Source organism: Pantherophis guttatus, chromosome 2, assembly GCF_059756535.1.
Source record: "Pantherophis guttatus breed Tessera chromosome 2, ASM5975653v1, whole genome shotgun sequence".
Lineage (NCBI taxonomy): Eukaryota > Metazoa > Chordata > Lepidosauria > Squamata > Colubridae > Pantherophis > Pantherophis guttatus.
In genome coordinates, this window is record NC_142064.1 from 37,573,432 (window position 1) to 37,595,468 (window position 22,037).

Genomic DNA, 22,037 nt, shown 5'->3' on the forward strand with positions numbered 1-22,037 from the left:
TTTCCACAATTTATGTATTGTAGAAATTCTCCTACTTTCCAGTTTTACAAAAAAGTCAAGAATTTATTAGAGTCGCATCCTTTTTTGTCTCTTTGAGATGTTAGCCATGCTGAATGAGAATTCTGGGAATTTTAATGTCAACACCTATATGGTGAAAACTGCTGGCATTAAACTTTGTAATAGCTTGCATATAATTTTTGGCAGCTTTGCCTTACACTAAGTAGCTCTTCTGGATATTGCTATTACATGGTTTCTATAAAATAAGGTTTGTACAATAAACTGATATGAAAGTCGTTTCCCCCCCATTATTTCTAAAGTATATGCAAGGCTGTCAAGAATCCAACACTGAATCAGCAAAATAGGTTTTCTGTATGCTTAGTTAACTCCTTCTATGATCAGGGCTTTGTTAAATGTAATTGGATTTTTGGCATGATTTTAGAGCAGATAATAGAATCATTATACTCTCTAAATTTGATCCATGGTCCATCTTAAAATTAAGTGTATTATCCTAGAGCCAATTATCCGGGTAATATCATTTCCTATAAATTGTGCTTGACATTTATAGCCTCAAGAGTTCAATTGTGTCAATAGTAGTGCCAATCTCATTTAGAAGATGTATTCTATTATTGGCATGAGCTATGGAAGTGAAGAATTGTGTTTTTTCTTGCTTTTGAGGGCAGTTTCTATTTTCTAAAGGAGTATACTATAGGTTATTTATCTATAATTATTGTGCTTGTGGAAAATGGTACTGTGGCACAGCAGCTTTACACACAACAAATAATGTTTGAATGGTATGTATCATGTTTATTGGCCCACTGATACAGTTACTTAAGCAGCAGTGAAATTGATCCACATCACCTGTCCACAATCTGTCCCCTTTCAGATTGTGCTGGAATACAGTTCCCATCATCTGGATAGCTTTGACTGGAAACAAGATAGTAGCACCTGAAGAGCACAAAGTTGGAGAAAGCTCTCCTTCTAACTAGATTCCCTAGATAATACTCTGATGTCAGTCTTGACATGCTAAATCCTTATTTATTTATTTTATTGTTTATTTATTGGTTCGATTTATATGCCGCCCTTTCTCCGGAGACTCAGGGTGGCTTACAATGCATTAACCAATAGCCTTCATACTTTTGTATATACCTGCTTAGTAGGGCTTTCGGCCCCCCCTAAGCGGTGTTCTTTTTTATACAAAGTCAGCTTATTGCCCCCACAATCCGGGTCCTCATTTTACCTACCTCAAAAGGATGGAAGGCTGAGTCAACCTTGAGCCTGGTGAGAGTTGAACTTGCAGTAATTGCAGGCAGCTGGTGCTATTTAACAGCACTTTAGTCTGCCGCGCCACCAAGGCTCTTATGATTTAATTCTAGGTAGGTTTACTTGGAAGTGACTTACTTGACTAAATATGCTTAGGTTTGAGCTACATAATTACAATTAATTAATTATTAATTAATCACATCAAGGGGATTGTGAAGTTATTTTTTCTTATGTTAACACTTACTACTACTGCAAGCTTCTGTACGTCCACTTCAAGAAAGTAACAGCAGCATACTGTACATTTTTTGCCTTCATCTCTTCATGGTTTTCTACTAGGGCAACAGACTATTGGATAGCATGAAACCTGTTTGCTATATTATTCTGATGTTAATGCACTTCCATGTGATAATGATCTTTTCCAAATTAGATCAAGTATATCTGAAAATTATGCCATAACTATTCACTGCTTTCCAAATTAACTTGACTAAGTAAAATATCATAAATAAAATTGTTCTTTAGGCTTTGTGCGTTTATGTAATGCCTTCATTTACATGCACAAGACTTATGATTGAAGCTGTGTGAATTAATCAGCCATGTGATTTTCAAGCTTTTAATTCAATTATAAGGCCTGCTCTACAATATTCTGATTAAATACTTGGTCTTGTCTGAGACAATTCAATATCATATTAAGTTATAGGCTGCCAAAATAATAAAAGGGGTTTAAAAATTATAGTCATTTTATTAACATACTTGGTGTATTTAAGCAAATGATATAACCAAATTTGATAGATTGTTGTTTAAGAAATAACTGGTAGTTTCTTCAAATGCTTAGCTTTTCCTGAGATATGTTTTCAGACGAGTCAAGAGGGTATGTTGGAATTGGTCATTTATCTTATTATATTTATTATTTATTTATCTTATTATATTAGCAATTCTGCTTCATTTAAAATGAACATAGCTGAGACAAAGTGAATAGGATTTATTTATATATTAATCATTCTGAGAATTATAAATTGTGGATTTATGTGCATTATGTGATTTATGACATTTTGTCTAATTGTTTAGACTCTCTTCCTGTCCTTAAACAAAATCAGAATTATCATGAACCCAGTGCTTTAACTTTAAGGGATCCTATTCTGAACAGCATTCCTGAACAGCACCAGGCTCAAACCTGAATTGGGGAGAACACTTAGGCTTCTGATCTAGAGATTCTTGAGTAAGAATAAAAAGCCAGGAGACTCAGCTACTGCCTATGCCTTAGTTCGAACTTCAGATAGTAAGTTATGTAGCTAAATATGATTTTAATCGCAGCTACTCCTTTTAGATAAACATCATGCAAATTCTTTTCCAGGGAAAGGATCAGAAAGGGATCTTTTCATTAAACACAAGCCACTAAAACTAATGCAAACTAGTTTCTTTCTCTGCTAAAATACGTTTACTGTTTTGGATTATGCATCTAATGAAATACCAGGAAATACTACTACTATTACCAATAATAATTTATTAAATTTATACACTGCCCCATTCCCAGCAACACTGTTTTTCCCCTGTTTTAAAATTCTTTTAAATCAAAATTTTAATCTGTTTTAAATTATTGGGATTTTTTAATTGTCTTGGGCTAAATTATTTAATCTGGCTTTAATTATGTCTTTTAACTTTTGTATTCATGTATTTTATTTTGTGCCTATTCACCGCCCTGAGTCCTTCGGGAGTAGGGTGGTATATAAATCTAATAAAACAAACAAACAAACAAAACAAACACTGAGCAGTTTACAATTGTTAAAAAAAGTTAAAACAAGGAACAACAACATACAATCCACAAAAACAGCACAAGATAAAAGAAAATAATGGCAAAGAAAAACAAAGAGAGGAACAGAAAGGAAGAGAGGGATGTCCTATTCAAAGGCCTGGGAAGAAAGGCAGGTCTTTAAGGCCCTATGAAATACCAGTAGGATGGGAGCCATTTGAATCGAGAGAACCTCATTTCAGAGAACCTCATTCCAGAGGGCAGGTACTTCTACAGAGAAGGCCCACTTCTGGGGTCCAGACAGATGGAATTGTTTAATCAATGGAACCTGGAACATGTCAACCCTGCTAGATTGAAGTAGTCTGAGCAGATACTGTGAATGATAGATGGTCTGTTAAGTAACCAGGCCCTGTGCAATGTACGACTTTATAGAAAGTGACCAGTACCTTCATTTGCATTTTGCAAATTCAAAATTTGCAAAGCTGTTCCTTTTGTACAAGAAAGCTACCCAACTCTATATCTGGAGATGAACTCTACACAGTGGTACAGCCTTATTTGGCATTATGATTGATGTATATCTCTCATTACATGTTCACTGTATGTACATTTTGAATTCATTTGTAGGAACATCATATTAAAGATAGCCCAGGATGCAATATTGAGTACAATATCCTCTAAACCTGAAATATCCTTCTCTTCTACCATTTTGAGAATCAATCTATGTAATATTTTTTATTTACTGGAAATGTAAAATATAAATTCAATGCAAATCTTATACATAATGTATTTAAAGTATGATAAATAAAATATATAGCATGCAGTAAGAGATAAAAAATAAAACACAGTAATAAAACACAAAGGACATTAGGAAAAGGGGTCTGAAACTACAGGTATCTCTCGGAAAACAGAACAAGGTGGGACAACATGTATCTCATGATTTTTGTACTTGTATCAGACTTTATTACATCCTTACATGTTTTACCATTTGGACAAAGACCTCATGATATACATGTCATCATTTTGACTCCCAATCCCAGGTTGATGATTTCACATTGTATTGAGTTTTATTCTAGAGAAAGAGGTGGAGGAAGATAGAGTGACCAGATCTCCATCTGGAGCACCATGCAAAGCTTTTAAAGAAAGGTTAAAGAAAGGTTTTGTTAATGTTTCTGTTGCTATTAATTGATTGTTTAATTCTTAGTAGATTTTTTTTCTTTTCTCTAAAAAGACATGAGAGGTATCTGTGTTTTATCAGAATCTCAACACCTACTCTTTGATATATTGGCTCTTCAGTAAAAAAATAGTCCATTATGTGAGTTGGATATTTAGCACCCAGAATGCATACTCCCACAGCTTTCCTGTCACAACATCTCATAGGTATTTGCATTTCGCCTCAGTAAAGCACAGTGTTAAATAACACGCTATAGCAAATGTACTTTCTTATTTGACACACAGAATTCTTTGATTCATGGTGGCAAGCTATATGCTTTTCTGTTTCCCATCATGTTACATGCATTTATGTTCTGCGAACACAGCCCTAGTTCCTTAGAAGCTAGCTAGATGGATGAGCAAATAGTTGCCCAGGTAGCTGTATTCCATGCAGGGCAGAAATGCTACGATGGAGGGCTTGAGCTACGTGAATAGCTAAAAATGGTAAAATAACACATGGAGCAACCTAGAAGTATATAAAAATGCTTCCTTAGTACAATGTAACACATCACCCTAAAGAAAAATATTGTGAAATGTCCTAATTTTGGAATGATTACAAAAATGGTGTAAATTACTAGAGAAAGAAAAAACAGACTTCTTGAGTTAGAGGAAGAAATGAAACTGGGATGTAGAAATATAGGGAAGATTTTTTTTCTTGATTATGGAGTCACAAAAACAAAAAGATAAGCTATGTCATTGTCAGGATAAAGAGGTCCGGGAATGCTATTTGTCTTACTGGATTCTTTGAGTAACGTACTCAATCAGGTACCTACTCCAATTTGGTTGGCTTTGGATTTCAGAAGATAATACAGGAAGAGGCAAGGACGATAAAGCTACAAAGAGTGGCAGAAGAAAAGAAAGGGAAGTTTATTAAGCAAGGCAGAATTTGTTCTTATATATAGGCAAATTATTCCATCTTGAAAAATAGTGGGGCCCGCACAACACTCCTCCCTGCTACAGACAGACTTCACCATCAGACTTCAGCTGGTGGCTTTCAACTAGGACTTTCAGAATTCTCTTATCAGCATAGCCGTTGAAAACAAATAAAGAATATGCTTGCATTTCCAATGTTAATAAATTTGAAATCAAAATGAAAAAAATGTAATTATTATCAATAACTGTCAAAGCTACTATGTAGAAGTTGTACTCAATTAAAACGATAGTACTAGGAAATGAAAATCTTTGGCTAGATAACAGCTTATTTGCTTGAGAGATTTGAATGTTCCTCTTAACATTTACTTTGACTGTCAGTTTCTGTAGTTTAGTTACAGTATAAATAATACAAGTAAGGAGCTTGCCAGAAATTCAAAGTAGTAATATATTTACATTACATTTTATTTATTACTTAATCGTGAGCAATATGGTAAAAGAGACAGATAGATGAAGAGTGAACTTTTGTTGAATTTTATCTTGATGACTTCCCACTGTGAGATGAATTATTTTGATATTCATGTTTGTACAGTCAAAATAACAGACTTTGATGTCAGTGATGATGAAATCTTTAGTACAGACATTGGCTGGTTTAGTCTTAATACTAATACTAAAATATGGCTGCATTTTCATGAATCAGCATACTGAGCTTATTGCAGTTCCTGGGAAAAATAATTGCCCAGTGATCCAAAGGGACATTATTGATGAAAACAATTAACTGACCTAATAAAAACTATCTTGGGGTGGCTTGCTCCCAGCTAACAGCTCCTGGGGACTTTCCCCCCAGATTTTAAGTGTCTGTGGTATGATGAGAGTCATGAACAATTTGTCAAGAAGAGGCTTAGCTATCTTCATTCCCTTTTTATCCCCTTATTTCAGGCCTACTACATATACAGGGAGGAATGAAAATTAAAAGAAAAACGAAGATGGAAATATTGCTTTGTGGAATTGTTTTAGATTCATGTCTTTATGCTCTAAAGACAGAAGAATGGGTTAAACTGGTCTTGATTTTGTATTGTATGCTCTGATAAACCCAATTTATTTTAGAATATATTCGAACTATTTATGATCTGATTATGTATGGAACTACTGGAATTCTTGATTTTCACAAGATGTTGGTCCTTTAAATAACACAATTAAGTGTGCCATATAAATGCAACCTCTGTGATTTAAGCTTGCATTGATGTACTTCTCCCCTTTTTCTAGTTATCAACTGCAAAATGTGGAGTATTTTTTTTCCTCCTTTAACTATCTGTATCTTAGCATTATATCTAATCTGTGAGTGATGGTCACTTTCAATTTGGTGTAATAATATATTTTTAATATTATTTTTAATATATTTTTTAATATATTTTTAATAATATATTTTTCAGTTATTTTTTCATTTCTTTAAACAATGTATAAGCTACTCTCATTGTTGAGGCAACACTTAAGTGACATACTAGCACCATAAACATAATTTACAATTCAAAATAGAAAATAAAAACCCCTCTTTGCTTGTTTGTAATTAAAGCTATCTACATTTACATGTGTTTACATAACAAAAAAACTGCTGTTAGTTGAAAATATATAACTGGCTTTCAGTGAAACTAAAGGAGGGAAACAGTAGGTGAAAGAAACTTACATAGTTTTGAGAATGCCAGAAATCAAAGCTACTAGATAAGCAGGTAACTAATAAATGTTGAGTAAAGTGTAATTTGATAAGGAAGACAGTATGGTAGTTAAAATGGATTAGAAACCTTGAGTTCTAGTCATCCTTAAGCACTGAAGCTGATTGGGTGTTCTTAGATTGGTCACTCTCTCTTAGCCCAGCCTAACTCACAGACGTATTGAGTTTTGTTATGCTACCTTGAGCTATAAACATAAATAGGGTAGGTTATAAATACAATAAATAACTATAAAGATAACTTATTTCCACTTTAAATAAGAATGTAGTGTATTTTGAAGTAAGATAACTTCACAGTTAGAATTGTACTGTAGATAACTTTTGGTTTCCTTTTAAGTAGTTTTCTAAATGTGTTCAGTTTATCCCTCTCATGATGCTAAGTTACATTCCTCCATGAATGTATTTCATGGAAATGTATTTCCATAACAAGAGATTCTGAACTGGTGGGAAAAGGTAGTTGTGGAGTATGGTGTCAAAAGTTTATAACCACAACCCATTGAGAAATGTATTCATAAAATTTCAGACCTTTATTCTTAAGCATTATATCACTCAAAAATGTTTTCTTCCTTGTCTCATATTTCATGTAACAAGAATACATTTCTTCCTCTTTTCCCCTACTGGATTTCTAATGTGCATGGTTATCATGGCAGACAAAGAGTATATCATGGCACTTAAAATACTATTAGCATTTTTCTTTATCTTGTGTGTAGTAAATTCACTCATGCTAGGGCCAAGGATCATTAGATGTACAGTAATACATCCCACTTCATTTCTGGTGTTAGAGAGGTCATTTTTCTTTTTGACATAGTGTTGATACGATTTTGATCCCATAGTAACAGTAGTAACAGCAGATACGGAAAAAGTGGGAAACAAGGATCCACAACTAAAGCAAGCATTCAGCACAATGGTGAATGTGTAAGGAAAGAGCAGAAAAGGATTTTGGAACATCGGAAAATGTTCCATTTTGGCATGTTTCAGATGGGAGTATATTTAAAAACCACAGTATCTGCATTTAAAACAATGGAATAGGATGCCTTTGCATGCAGTGTAAGTTTTGCATTGAAGACTGAAAGGGCTATTAGAGGTTAACTTTTGTGTCTACTTCAAAGATACTTGTTATGGAACATTTTTGTTGAGAATTTAACTCACTCTTTTTTAAAAAAAGTTATTTGTCAAGAACGTATTAAATAATATATATAAGTATAAGCATGAATTGAATACATAAAATAGATATGAATAGAGGAAACATTAGGACAGGGATGGTAGGCGTGCTGGTGCTCTTAAGCATGCCCCTTACAGATCTCTTAGGAATGGGGTGAGGTCAATGAGCCTTGGTAGTACAGTGGTCTAAAGCACCCTGTTATTAAGACCAGCCGCCTGCAATTACTGCAGGTTCGAATCTCGCCAGGCTCAAGGTTGACTCAGCCTTCCATCCTTTCTAAGGTAGGTAAATTGAGGACCCAGTTGTGGGGGCAATAAGCTGACTTTTTATAAATATACAAAAGGATGAAGGTTATTGCTTAGCGCATTGTAAGCCGCCCTGAGTCTCCGGAGAAGGGTGGCATATAAATCAAAATTATAACAATTATAATTATAACAGTAGACAGTCTTAGGTTAAAATTTTGGAGTTTTTTGGGTGAAACCACAGAGTCCGGTAGTGCATTTCAGGCATTGACCACTCTGTTGCTGAAGTCATACTTTCTGCAATTGAGTTTGGAGTGGTTCACTTTAAGTTTGTATCTGTTGTGCACTCATGTGTTGTTGTGGTTGAAGCTGAAGTAGTTATTGACAGGTAGGACATTGTAGCAGATAATTTTATGAGCTATGCTTAGGTCATATCGAGGGCGGCGTAGTTCTAAGTTTTCTAAGCCTAGAATTTCAAGTCTGGTGGCATAAGGTATTTTGTTGCGAGCAGAGGAGTGGACGACTCTTCTTGTGAAATATTTCTGGACACGTTCAATTGTATTAATGTCCAATATGTAGTGTGGGTTCCAGACAAATGAGCTGTATTCGAGAATTGGTCTAGCAAATGTTTTGTATGCTCTGGTTAGTAGTGTGATATTACCCGAAAAGAAGCTACGCAAGATTAGGTTTGCAACCTCTTAATGCCTTTTTGGTGGGCTTTGGCACTTAGATCATTAGATATGACTACTCCAAGTTCCTTGACAGAGTGAGGGTCATTTACAAGGTCGTGTCCGCTTAGCTTGTATTTTGTGTTCTGGTTCTTTTTGCCAATGTGTAAGAGCATTTGTTGGTTGAGATTTGGAGTTGCCGATTGTTTGACCATTCCGACACAAAGTCAAGGTCTTTTTGAAGGGTAGCAGCATTGTCGGTGGTGTTAAATATTTTTACATCATCGGTGAAGAGAACGCAGTTGCTTATAATATGATCGCAAAGGCATTTATGTATAATATGAAGTATAAAGAGTGTTGGTCCTAGAACGCTGCCTTGGGGGATACCGCTATTAACAGGTGCAAGATTTGACGGAGTGCTCCCTATTTTGACCACTTGTTGTCTGTTTGACAGGAATGCAGCTATCCAATTATGTAGGGGTCCGGAGATGCCATAGGATTTTAGTTTTAGAAGTAGTTTGTCATGTACCACTGAATCAAAGGCTTTACAGAAGCCTATGTAAATTGCGTCTATTGCTTTGCCCTGATTGAGATTTGTAGTCCATATATTTTTGCAGTGTAGAAGTTATAGATTACATGATAATTTTTTTCTGAAACCAAATTGTTTATTAGAGAGTAGGTTGTTTGTTTCTAGGTGGAGGGTAATGGATTGGTTAATGATTGATTCCATGACTTTTCAGGTGATGCAGCATAAAGAGATTGATCTGTAATTTTCAACTAGGCTGAGGTCTCCCTTTTTGAAGATAGGGATGACCGTGGCTATTGACCATAGGTTGGGTAGGGAGCTGGTCCTGAAGGATTTTTCATAGATTATGCTTAGGGGTTATGCTATAGCAGTGGAAAGCTTTTTTAAGAAGTATGCACGTAGTCCATCAGGTCCAATAGATAGAGATGATTTTAGTCTGCGTAGTGCCTTATCAACATTATCTTCTGTGAAATCTATTTGTGTTAGATCGTTGAAGTTATTTGTGGTATGACTAGGGAATGTTGGGCATGAGCCATTGCTGTTTACAAAGACTGAGCCAAAGAATGTGTTGAAGAGGTTTGCTTTAACTGCTTCATCATTGCATTCTTTACCATTAGGTCCTTTTATGGGTGGGATGGATCTTGAGTCTTTAAGTTTGTTGTTTACAAAATTATAGAAGGCGCAGTTGGATTTCGTGCACAGGAGGTTCTCTTCTTGTTTGGTGTGGTAATTGGTGCTTTCAGTCTTTATTTGGTGGCATATATTTTTGTAGCGGCTTTTAAAGTTAGCTATATAGCCAGTTTTGTTTTTTCGCCAGAGGGAATTTTTTTTGGATTGGAGCTTTCTTATTGATATGGGTAATTTGTTTTTCCTGGTTTTGGTGGTGATTAGTGGTACATATAGTTTAATAACTCTATTGATTTTGAGCAAGAAAATGTTATGGTAGTCTTTGACAGTGTTACAGCCAGAGAATAGAATTTACCAATCAACAGATGAGAGGTCAGTGTCTATGAGATCATAGTTGGCTTTTTTGAAGTTGTAGTTGGGTATCCCATTATTTTGGTGATTTTTGTAAGGGCGTATATTGAGACAAAAGTCAATCATGCTGTGGTCACTGTTGAAAAAGGGTTCTTTTTGTAGTCCATAAATTGAGTTTAAGCTGTTGCAGAAAATGAGGTTGAGGCAGTTGTTGAGTCTAGTGTTATTAGTTACTAGTTGATCTATCACTACTGCCCACGTTAGTAGTGAAATTAACTTGTTTGCATGTGCAATATCGTAGTCAGGGGCTCGGTAACATAATAAGAAGTGAAGTGTGGTGTTTAAGGACAGTTCACAGACAATAGTTTCTGGAAGAGCGAGTTCATGTGCAACTTGAATATTTTTTAAGTTTAGTGACTTTTTGTAGAAGATAACTAGTTTACCCCCTCTGCGGGTTTCGCGATCAGACCGGTAAACGTGATAGTCTGTTACTGTGATAATGGAGTCAGGGAGGGATGCGTTTAGCCATGTTTCACAGACAAATATGATGTCAAATGTAGCAGTATTTAATAAGAGGAGGAGTTCGGGCATTTTGTTTACAATGCTGCTTGTGTTTATTAATTTGCATTTGAGGTCAGTAGTGGTTGGTATTGAGGAAGTAAGGGGTGTGCGTACCTAGTTTTGGATGATGGTTGGGTGGATGTTTTGGATGATGGATGATTGGATGTTTTGGGTGATGGAAGGTTGGATGTTGGGGGATTGATTGTGGGTCTTTTTATGCAGTCAGCATGGTAGTCGATATATAGATTTGTGTCGCCTTGGTCTTGGCGTCTTTTGAGTTCTGCACGGAGTTCATGGGAGGGGATCCGTTGTAGTAAGGATAGGTCAGGCCGTGATCAAAGTTTGCTCTGGTTGTGGTTGGATCTGGCAATTGAATTTATAGTGTACATAAACTTTCATTTGATGGCCTCATTTTTGCAGATGACTCTACAGAATCATGGGGCCACTGAGCCATCGCTGTTCTTATATTCTGGGCCATCTCCTGAAACCTCAATGATTTTGTTGGGGGAGATGATTGGTGTGTGATGATTGCTAATGATGTACAATGTGCAATGGAGTACTTTTTGTTCAGGGTGAGGTAGAGGATATTGGTAAGTATTTTGAGGCAATGGAGTACTTTTGTGCAATGGAGTATTTTTTGTTCAGGGGCTTCAGGGGTGATTAATTAGTTTAGTTCAACTTTAACTTTGACCTCTAAAAATGATAATGGATTATGCAGTAGCTGTAACATGCTACCCTCTTGGTACAAGCTCACAAGAGGAGAAATATTCCACTGGAGAATATCATCAAATTGTTGTTCATGTCTCTCTCATTCTGTTTACTGAGTGATTATGGAGTAGAAAGTTATCAGGGCAGCTTCTTTAGCTTCCATCTTCCAGCCATAGAACATTGTCTGGATAATTAATTGCATTTATTCTGAAATTTCTTCTTGCAAAGCTGTAAGTATCAAACAACTTTTTTTTTAAAAAAAAATAATATTATAATTCATACTTGAACCTTACAGAAGTAACTATTTCTTACTAGGAATAAACTAAAAAAACTCCTGACTTCATTAGTATACCCTAGAACTGCTAAGGGATGGGTGGATAGATTCATGAGTGTCTACAGGAGGATTTGTCAAAATTGCAAGAGACAAGTGTAGTGAGTGTCATGAGTGAAGCCTGAAGCTTTTGTCTGTGCATGTGAATAAACTTGGAAAATCCATGGGCTCTGGTTATAAAAGATCCTGATTTTTGATTGATCGTGCCACTCATTCTGCAGATTTTAATCATTTGTGGACAACACTGACTCAAATTCTCCACAAACATACATTACAAGGTTCAGTTCGTTTTCAAATTAAAACATAGATTTTTTAAAAAAAATCAGAAAAAAATCTGACAAATGCTACATGTTTCAGTGTATTCAAGAGCCCAAATAAATAGTTTTATTTATTGTTTGTCAAAATCTTTATTTCAAAAGCCTCTCAAGCATATATTTCATTTTCTTTTTATTCTTTTATACTATTCCTTAGAAACATGGAGTATGACATTCCCAATCTAATGTAACATTTGTATCATGGCCTTTTAACATGTCTTATGTCTTCTTAAAAATTATTGAGGATGAGATCTTATTTTAAAAGTAATAGCAGGCAGACAAACTGGTATTGTGGCAAACTGTTATATAATCCTTCAAACAAAAGTACACCAAAACTCAAAACATGAAACAGACAGGAAAATGTGTAGTTGGTTAATTATTTGAAAAGATATGCACAAAATTCAAACACAGATATCTTTGTTTGCTACGTGGAAAGTTAAATGTGCAGGAGTTTCAAGAACTTTGCTGGTGATCATTGTTTCTGTTTCCATGGAAACATATTCTGAATTGCTTCTCATGTGATGGTATTCATTATAAAAGAGACTGCTACAAAATACTGGAGACATGAAGCTGTTAGTTTAAATCCTTTATTAAAACATCTGCAGTAACCTGAAATATAAATGACTTGAGTTAGTGCTTTTTAATTAATTCAAGCATAAACATCGACAGAAGGTATTTCAACACTTGAATTCACTGATGGCTATCTTCTACCATATTCTTTTTGAAATAGTCTTAATTGTTTATGGGATGGAGGAAGGGACATCTATTAAATAGGAGGAAAAGACTAAATCAGACTGTTCTGTTTTGTAGGATTGAGATAAATAAACACATTCTTTTAAGGATAAATGAGATTCCATAGTCATATAACAAATCAGCTACCTGCCTATTGATTTGATATGGTATAGGTATTTCTTCCCCATTCTAAAGCACTCACTCTGCATTGAAAATAATTATGTAAAATTACTATTTTTAATAACCTAAAATTATCTGAGTTCCAATTATCTACCTTGTGCAGATAATGTCTCCTTCTATAAACTCTTCTGTTAATTACCATAATTACTAGTGTATCCCTGTTTCAGATTCCATATTGAGAGAAGTCTCAATTGGTTTAACAAGAACCAAATTTTTTCATTACAAACTGAACTTCATGGGATGTCCAGCATTATTTTTGTAAAATGCTTTGGTTCCACAGTAAGCTTATGAAAGTGCTCACTTTTCTTAGAAATGTTTCTGCTGCTTTTAATTTGTAAATCAAAATTTTCTTTAATATTTTTTTCTGGATGTTGTCTAGAATCCATGGGCTGTGGTTATAAAAGTGTCAGATGTAAATGCCTTATTCTCCAATGTGTAAATAGTGTACAGACAGGGTATCAGGGGTTAAATTATTCTTCACTTCTTAATGTATTCATAATTCACCACTCCCACATATAGCTCCACCCATTGTATATATAAGGAGCTACCTACACCATTTCCCTTGCTTCTATCTGTGAATATTCAGTGAATATAGAATGCCTAATGTAAATAAAGAATATATATAGTTAAATCTTTAACTCTTGTTGATCTTATTGAGTCTGATCCTGAAAATATTGCAACAAACTGGTAGCAGAGGATGGTTAATTGACTCAATAAAAAAGCTTTAAGATGTCTAAGAAAGATAGGCCCAACACCAGGGCCTACAGCAAAGAAATGGAAACGGAACAAGAAATAATCAACGAATCCACCAATGCAATTTCGAGAGAATCCGAAGAATACACCACTGAAGACGAAGAAATAATTGATGACCAGGAGGAAACCGAAATAGGAAATAACGAACTCAGGTCAGAGATATTAAAACTATTAAAAAGTCAGAAGAATGATGAAAGCCTCATCGCGAACCTCCAAGATATGCTGAAGAACAGCGGAGCAGCGAGAGAGAAAAACATCACCAATGAAAAACCCAAAGATCCAAAAATAGTGAGTAATATGACTGCGGAGAAAATCATTACAAAGAAGAAAAACGATGATCCCGCGCAAAAATTTGAATGGCGGCCATCTTGGTTTCAACCGGCCTCCAAGATGAACGAAGCAGAGCCAATCAGCAAGCTCAATTCAAAATTTCTGGCGCGAAAAATATTATCAGACAACGAAAACAAAAAGGAAGATTCAAACACCTCAGAAGAATCAGAACCAGAAAGCGAGGAAGATCCAACAAAACACCAAATAAAATCAGCGATGAAAACGCTCTTTGCTGCATTTGGGCCAAAACTGAAAATTACTAAAAAGACACCAAAAAAGCGAACGAGCAAGCCAATGCCTCAAGACCTGCCCGCTCCCATCCTGACTACTAGAACGCTGACGCCGGAACCCAGAGAGCCCTGCCGATACCGCCCTACGCCGCAGACCGAAGCAAGCACCAACGCTCTCAATAGAAGAGGAAGAACAGCCACCGTCGCCAGAACCCCCAAAGTCGAACCAGAGACCGACTCATCTGAAGAAGAGCAGAGCGAGCAAGCCGCAATGAGGAGAACCTTCCACGACGACGCCGAAGAAGAAATGAGCAACGCGCATGCGCGAAACTACGCTGACGATCCGGGAAGACATGAACAGGAGAGAAGATCATGCAGACTTGTAGCGAGCATCCCCACGCCGTTTTGCAATTTTCTGCATTTACGAGACCACGGACTACCTCAGGTTGTAAGTAATGGACCCAATAATGTCGGAAATTTACCCAGTGACTTCCCAAAACTAAGGGTTGATGGCATTAATTTACAAGAATGGTATCAACAGCTCCAGGTTGTCTTTATGAAGGAAAACTTACTGTTTTTTATCACTAGTCCCCCAAAAAGACCTTGGACACTAAAAATAGATTGTTTACACCATAGAGCTTTTTTCTTAATAATATCTAGTGTGTCTCCTGCAATGTATCACAGCATTAAGCCAAATTTGACTGTTTCAGAAATTATTCAATGCATGTTTAATTTGTTTCACAGTGACAGTGTAGCCACCACCACAAGGATATCTAAAGACTTCTTTTCATCTAGGATAAAACCAGGGGTTTCCATAAGTGAACATTTAATATCTTTGAACAAAATAAGAGCTGAACTGCATTTGAGGGGGGAGGTGATTTCAGACCAAACAATGAAAAGTGTCATTATCAACTCACTTGATCCATCATGGGACAATTTTATGTCACATTTAGACACAATCAATCTAGGGTATTTATCCATAGAAAGTCTATCTAACAAATTGATAACAGAAGATAATTCTAGAAGGAATCGTTCTAACAATCACACAGAACATAAACCATATAGGAAAGTAGCTTTCCAAGAAAAATATAGTGGAACATTTAAATGTCATAATTGTGGATCCAGGGAACACAATAGAAGAGATTGCCCAAAATTCTTAAAAGAAAGATATAGATCAGAATACAGAAACAAATACGATTATAGACAGCCTTCCATAGAAAGGCATAGATATAGGAGCCCACCAAATCACAGAGAGAATAGAGGGGGCAGAGACAATTCAAAGGATAGAAAGTCTGGTTCACTGAATGGATTAAATAAACAAGACAACACTAACACACAACAAAGTGAGAACAATAATTGGCTTATTGATTCTGGAGCAACTAATCACACCACTAATAACAAAAGTATATTGTCTTCATTTGCAGAAGATAAATTTGTAATTAAGGTAGCTAACCAAGAAAAGGTTCAAGTATTAGGTAGAGGAAATGTAACCTTACCTGGTTTAGGAAAAATAGAGGGGGTATTACTAATACCTGAAATACCTCATAACATATTAAGTGCCATAAAACTAAGCAGAGATTCTGACATTAACATTGTCTTTTCAAAAGGAAAGGCAACTTTGGAAAAGAATAAAATAAATGTAGGCACTGTGGTGACTAAAGGAGGACTACCTTACCTAATAACAAAAGAAAAATGGTTACATAACATTGATTCAAATATGGAAGATTGTATTGAGATAGATGATGAGAATGTTAGCAACAGTGACAATGATGAATGTAAAATATCTCATGATCACACAGATGCACACAACGATAAGAAGCCAAAGATAGGCAAACCAATTCATGATGAGTGTGCTCACATATTGCATAGGAAGTTAGGACATGCCAGTTTTCCTGTAGTGCAAAAAATGACTGAACACGCAGAAGGTGTCAAAATAAAAAATTGTGAAAATTATCTGGAATGCTCAGTATGTAAATCTACAAAACTAAAAACTAGTCCCAGGCCAAAAAAATCTACCAGATCAACTAACAAAATTTTTGATTTAGTACACATGGACTTAGTTGGTCCATTAACCCCATCAATCACTTATAGGAAACGTTACTTCCTGACAATAGTGGACGATTATAGCCGCTATGGATTTGTTTACACATTAAAACACAAAGATGAAACATTTCAAAAATTTAAAGAATTTTACAAACGCATAGAAACACAACACAACATCAAAATAAAACAAATTATGACAGACAGAGGATGCGAATTCATGTCTAAAGAATTCTCACAATGGTTAAAAGACAAAGGAATGTTACATTACACATCTAGTCCATTTTCTCCGTTCCAAAACGGGATTGCAGAGAGAAAAAATTCCACATTACAAACCATGATTAGATGCACATTGGAAGATGCTGGCTTAAGCAAACAATTCTGGTCAGAAGCCTTACATTATTCAAATTACACACAAAATAGAACATGGTCCAGCATTATAAATAAGACACCATATGAAGTGATGTATAATAGAAAACCAAAATTAGCACACATGCATATATTTGGAGTCACAGCAGACGTACACATACCTAAACAATTAAGAAGAAAGGGAGAAAATGTGTCCAGGAGACTCAGATTTATGGGATATGAGACTGGCACTAAAGGATACAGATTCATTGATAGTAACAACAAATTTATAGTCTCCAGAACAGCTGTGTTCCATGAACAAGCTAACTGGTCTAAATTACATCTTAATGAGATATTCCCAAATAAACATGAAGATACAAAATCTCATGAGAAAGGGACTATAGAAAAACAAAATATCAACAAATATAGAAACAAAACTAAAACTTGGACAAATAGCCAACTCAAAATAAAGACAGACACACTAACAAAAAAGGAAGCAAGATATTTGCATGATAACGATAGTAAACCCGAGAAAATCATTAGAAACACCAGAAATCAAATGCCAAATAAATACAAGGATTATGTAATGCACATGAATGGTGAACCAACAACACCCAATACATACGAGGAAGTGTTAAAACTTCCTCACGAAGAAAAAGAAAAATGGGAATTAGCAATGAAGAAAGAGATGGAAAGTTTACAAGGACTAAATGTATTTACACCTGCATCTGCACCTAAAGATAAGACAATTATTGGTACCAGATGGATATATAAAATTAAGAATTTAGAGGGAGGAAATACTCTATACAAAGCTAGATTGGTTGCACAGGGTTATGCACAGAAATATCCAGAGGACTATACTGACACGTATTCCCCCACTGTAAGAACAGAGAGTGTCAAAACAGCTCTAGTGGTAGCTTCAGCACTCAATCTAGATGTATTCCAATATGACATACAGACTGCGTACCTACACGCAAAATTAGATAAAGAAATATACGTGAGAGCACCTCATAGTCCATACACAAACAAAAATGAGACTTGGTTGTTAAACAAGAGTTTATACGGGCTAAAACAATCTGGTAAACGGTGGTATGATTGTTTAGTAAAAGTACTTAAGACCATGGACTTCAACGCTACCACTGCTGATAATTGTTTCTTTGTCAAGAGGGGTGATGATTACATTGAATTTGTATTGATTTATGTGGATGACATTTTATACATAGGAAAACAAAAAGAAAGAAGAGAAACTTTTGTAACTAAACTAAATGAACATTTCTCATTGAAATCTTTAGGCAAGGTAAACAAATACCTTGGTGTCCAAATTAATAAGACAAAAAGGGGATTCAAACTTACCCAGAGAGATAAGATCATAGATCTTTTAAATAAATGCAACTTAAACAATGCCAAACCTTGTGATACCCCTATGCAAACTGACTTTCTAAGGAATTCTGATGAATCTTCTCCCGAGTTCAAGGACAATACATTCTATAGATCAATCATAGGTTCACTCCTTTACATATCTAATTGGACTAGACCGGACATCGCTTTACCACTCAATTTATTATCTAGGCATGTCAGCAAACCAACAATGTACCACTGGGAAGCTGTTAAAAGAATTTTAAGATATTTAAAAAGTACACTAGACTTTTGTTTAATGTTAGAACCTAATGATATTAAAGAACCAAAGCTTACGTGTTATGCAGATGCAGATTGGGCTGGAGACACCTCATGCAGAAAAAGCACATCTGGTTATGTATTTCTCTTAAATGACTGTCCAGTTTACTGGTACACTGGTAAACAAGAACTAGTGGCTACTTCAACAACAGAAGCGGAATATGTTTGTTTATCCAAGGCCGCAAATAATCTTGTATGGTTTAATGATTTAATTTCAGATGTCTGGAAAAAACCTGCTCTGCCTTTTGTTATGCATGAAGACAATAAAGCAGCCATTGAAATATCTAGATCTGATGCCATTGGACAAAGGTCCAGACATATAGATATAAAATTTAAACATGTGAGACAATTATCTCAGGATGGATTTATTAAAGCAGTGCATTGCGACACTTCAGAACAATTAGCTGATATATTAACGAAGCCTTTACCTTCTAAACAGCATAAATACTTAACCTCTAAGTTGTATGTTTTGTATTGTCCTGAATCTGAATGTAACTGGTGTTGTATAACGAATCGGCATTTAGAGGGGGATTTGTCAGATGTAAATGCCTTATTCTCCAATGTGTAAATAGTGTACAGACAGGGTATCAGGGGTTAAATTATTCTTCACTTCTTAATGTATTCATAATTCACCACTCCCACATATAGCTCCACCCATTGTATATATAAGGAGCTACCTACACCATTTCCCTTGCTTCTATCTGTGAATATTCAGTGAATATAGAATGCCTAATGTAAATAAAGAATATATATAGTTAAATCTTTAACTCTTGTTGATCTTATTGAGTCTGATCCTGAAAATATTGCAACAAAAAGATTCTGATTTTCTTGCCTAAAGATGTCCATGACTTGAATATGCTAGGTATAGATTATAATTCTTGTTAATTGGCCCTAAAAGAACATGAAGCTTGGTTCACCATATTATCTTCTAAAAAATGAGCTAATTAAAATGGAAAGAAAAAAATGCTTGGGTGAGTTAAAATTTCAGATGTACATGGAAGTGGAAAAATTTGGTTAGAACTCTGGGGCAACTTTCTTCTGTAAGCCCTGAAGAACCTAGAAAGGAAATAGTATTTTGGAAAGAAACATTGTTATGTGCGAAATTTATGTACTGTACATAAAAATAAAAACAAATATGACAAAATACTGTAACACTCTAGTAAAATAGTTAAGGACTGTTAAACCTATTTAATATTTGCTATCCAGAGCATTGGGGTGAAAAAATGTTTGGATACTAATTTGCATACATTGAAGATAAATTTGAAGGAAGTCAAGTTGTAGCATTTCTAGTGAAAAACACATGTTTCAGGAGGATGCATTTTTTAAAACTGAAACTTTTGTGCAGTTTTAAATGGTGACAAACTGTAAGCTTCTATTTTCATGCATTTTATCCCACAATGCCTTAAACTCTTTAGTGCCTTAGAGTTGTTGTTGTTAGTTGGGAAGTTGTGTCCAACTCATTGCAACCCCATGGACAACATTCTCCAGGCCTTCCTGTCCTCTACCATCCTCTGGAGTCCATTTAAGCTCATACCTACTGCTTCAGTGACTCCATCCAGCCACCTTGTTCTTTGTCGTCCCCTTCTTCTTTTGCCCTCAATCTTTCCCAGCATTAGGCCCTTCCTTCTCATTAGGTGGCCAAAGTATTTGAGTTTCATCTTCAGGATCTGGCTTTCTAAAGAGCAGTCAGGGTTGATCTCCCCTAGGACTGACCAGTTTGATCGCCTTGCAGTCCAAGGGACTTGCAGGAGTCTTCTCCAGCACCATAGTTCAAAGGCCTCAATTCTTTGGCACTCAGCCTTAAAAGAGTAGATCACATAAAAATAATAGATGATACAACTATTTTTCACAGGAGTGTCAGTTTATTACCAATTTCTCTTAAGCAATGTAATTGTTCTGGATTTAATGAAGCAAGATGGAATTAAGTTATAGGATAATAGTAAAACAATATCACCATCATATAAGAATTAATTGTAAAAGCTGCTCAAAAATGGCTTGCATGAAACTTGATATGCATCAGATAATTACAATTGCCAGAAGGGTGATATTCATGGACTAGGTTGTGGTATGCAAACAACTGTAAACAAATAAACCAGAAAATTATAATGTGCAAAAGCAAATGTATGTATTGATTTAAAAATATTTATCATGCTCACAAAGTATAAATCTGTAATATGATTCTTTCATCCAGAAATACTTTGTTTTGCAGGATTTTGAATTAAATAATGAATTGAAGATGAGTGTTCTTAATCTACTAGAAGAAGTTTTGAGAGACCCTGACCTTTTGCCACAAGAAAGGAAAGCTACAGCAAATATCCTGAGGTAAAGAGGATCTATGAGTTTCATAACAGAAGTATTATAAAAGAAACATAAGTGTGATCGATTCAGTTTAGTTTTTGGTGTATCACTTTGAAAAGGGGGAAATATAATTTTGTTACAAAAATGTGGTGTTGATCAACTGTTTCATAGAGTTAAAGCCATTTTAATCTTTCTCTAAGGAATATATACTGCAAAATTATACCCATGAAGAATTAGGATCTTTTTCTTTTCACCAAAAGTTTGATTGCAAATTAAAAATATATGAACATTCTAAATGTATTACATACAAGCAATTTGAGAAGTTAAGCCCCTCCAATAATTCATCTAAGCCGCTTGTTTACATGATAAAAACAATGATTTCCAGTTCCAAACAGTTTGAGTGTTACAATTGAAAAGCCAAAAAATACTTCAAACATTTCAAAAGAAGTAGTGCCAAAATATTCTTCTGCAAGAAAAGCTACAGAAAACTTGTACAGCATCTTATACTGTGGCGGCGGCACAGTGGTTCGAATGCAGTATTGCAGGCTAACTCTGCTGACTGCCGGCTGCAAGCAGTTGGGCAGTTCGATTCTTACCGGCTCAAGGTTAATTAAATCTTCCATTCTTCTGAAGTCAGTAAAATGAGGACTCAGATTGTTGGGGGCAAAATGCTGACTGTGTAAATCACTTAGAGAGGGTTGTAAAGCACTGTGAAACGGTATATAAGCCTAAGTGCTTCCGCTGTTAAATAACGTAATAAATGTTAGCCTGGCATCATAAAACACTTGTTTCTGGTATTATTTGCCCTAAGTATTTTCATATTGATTCCTATATAATTGACTTTTGTATTACACAGTTGATTCAGATAATTTGATACCCTTATTGACAGGTTGGTAGATGGTGGATCTCAGAATCAGTATCAATGGCTCTGCAAGGAATTGAACATCGAGATTCAATGAATGAGTTTTCATAATTCCATGTCATCTCGAAGATAGGTTTTACATTAAGTGCTTCAGGTGTCTCTCGGTGTTGTGGCCTGCCAGCGGAGCTGGTGGCAGACTCGGATGATGAGGAGGTTAGGGAGGAATTTGGGCCAGTTCTGGAGTCTGGGGAAGGCTCTTACGGATGCTCTGGGTTGGACACAGAGATA

General features: G+C 35.4%; 1 protein-coding gene across 3 annotated transcripts in view; it reads left to right on the forward strand.

Annotated features, from left to right (window-relative positions):
• The window catches only part of RASGRF2 (Ras protein specific guanine nucleotide releasing factor 2), a 119,761-nt gene that overhangs the window by 83,068 nt on the left and 14,656 nt on the right, over positions 1–22,037 (forward strand). For all 3 annotated transcript variants that reach the window (XM_034441205.3, XM_034441207.3, XM_034441206.3), the window contains exon 19: positions 20,799–20,911. In XM_034441205.3, coding sequence (XP_034297096.1) covers positions 20,799–20,911 — 113 coding nt within the window. The remainder of the gene's footprint in view (positions 1–20,798; positions 20,912–22,037) is intronic.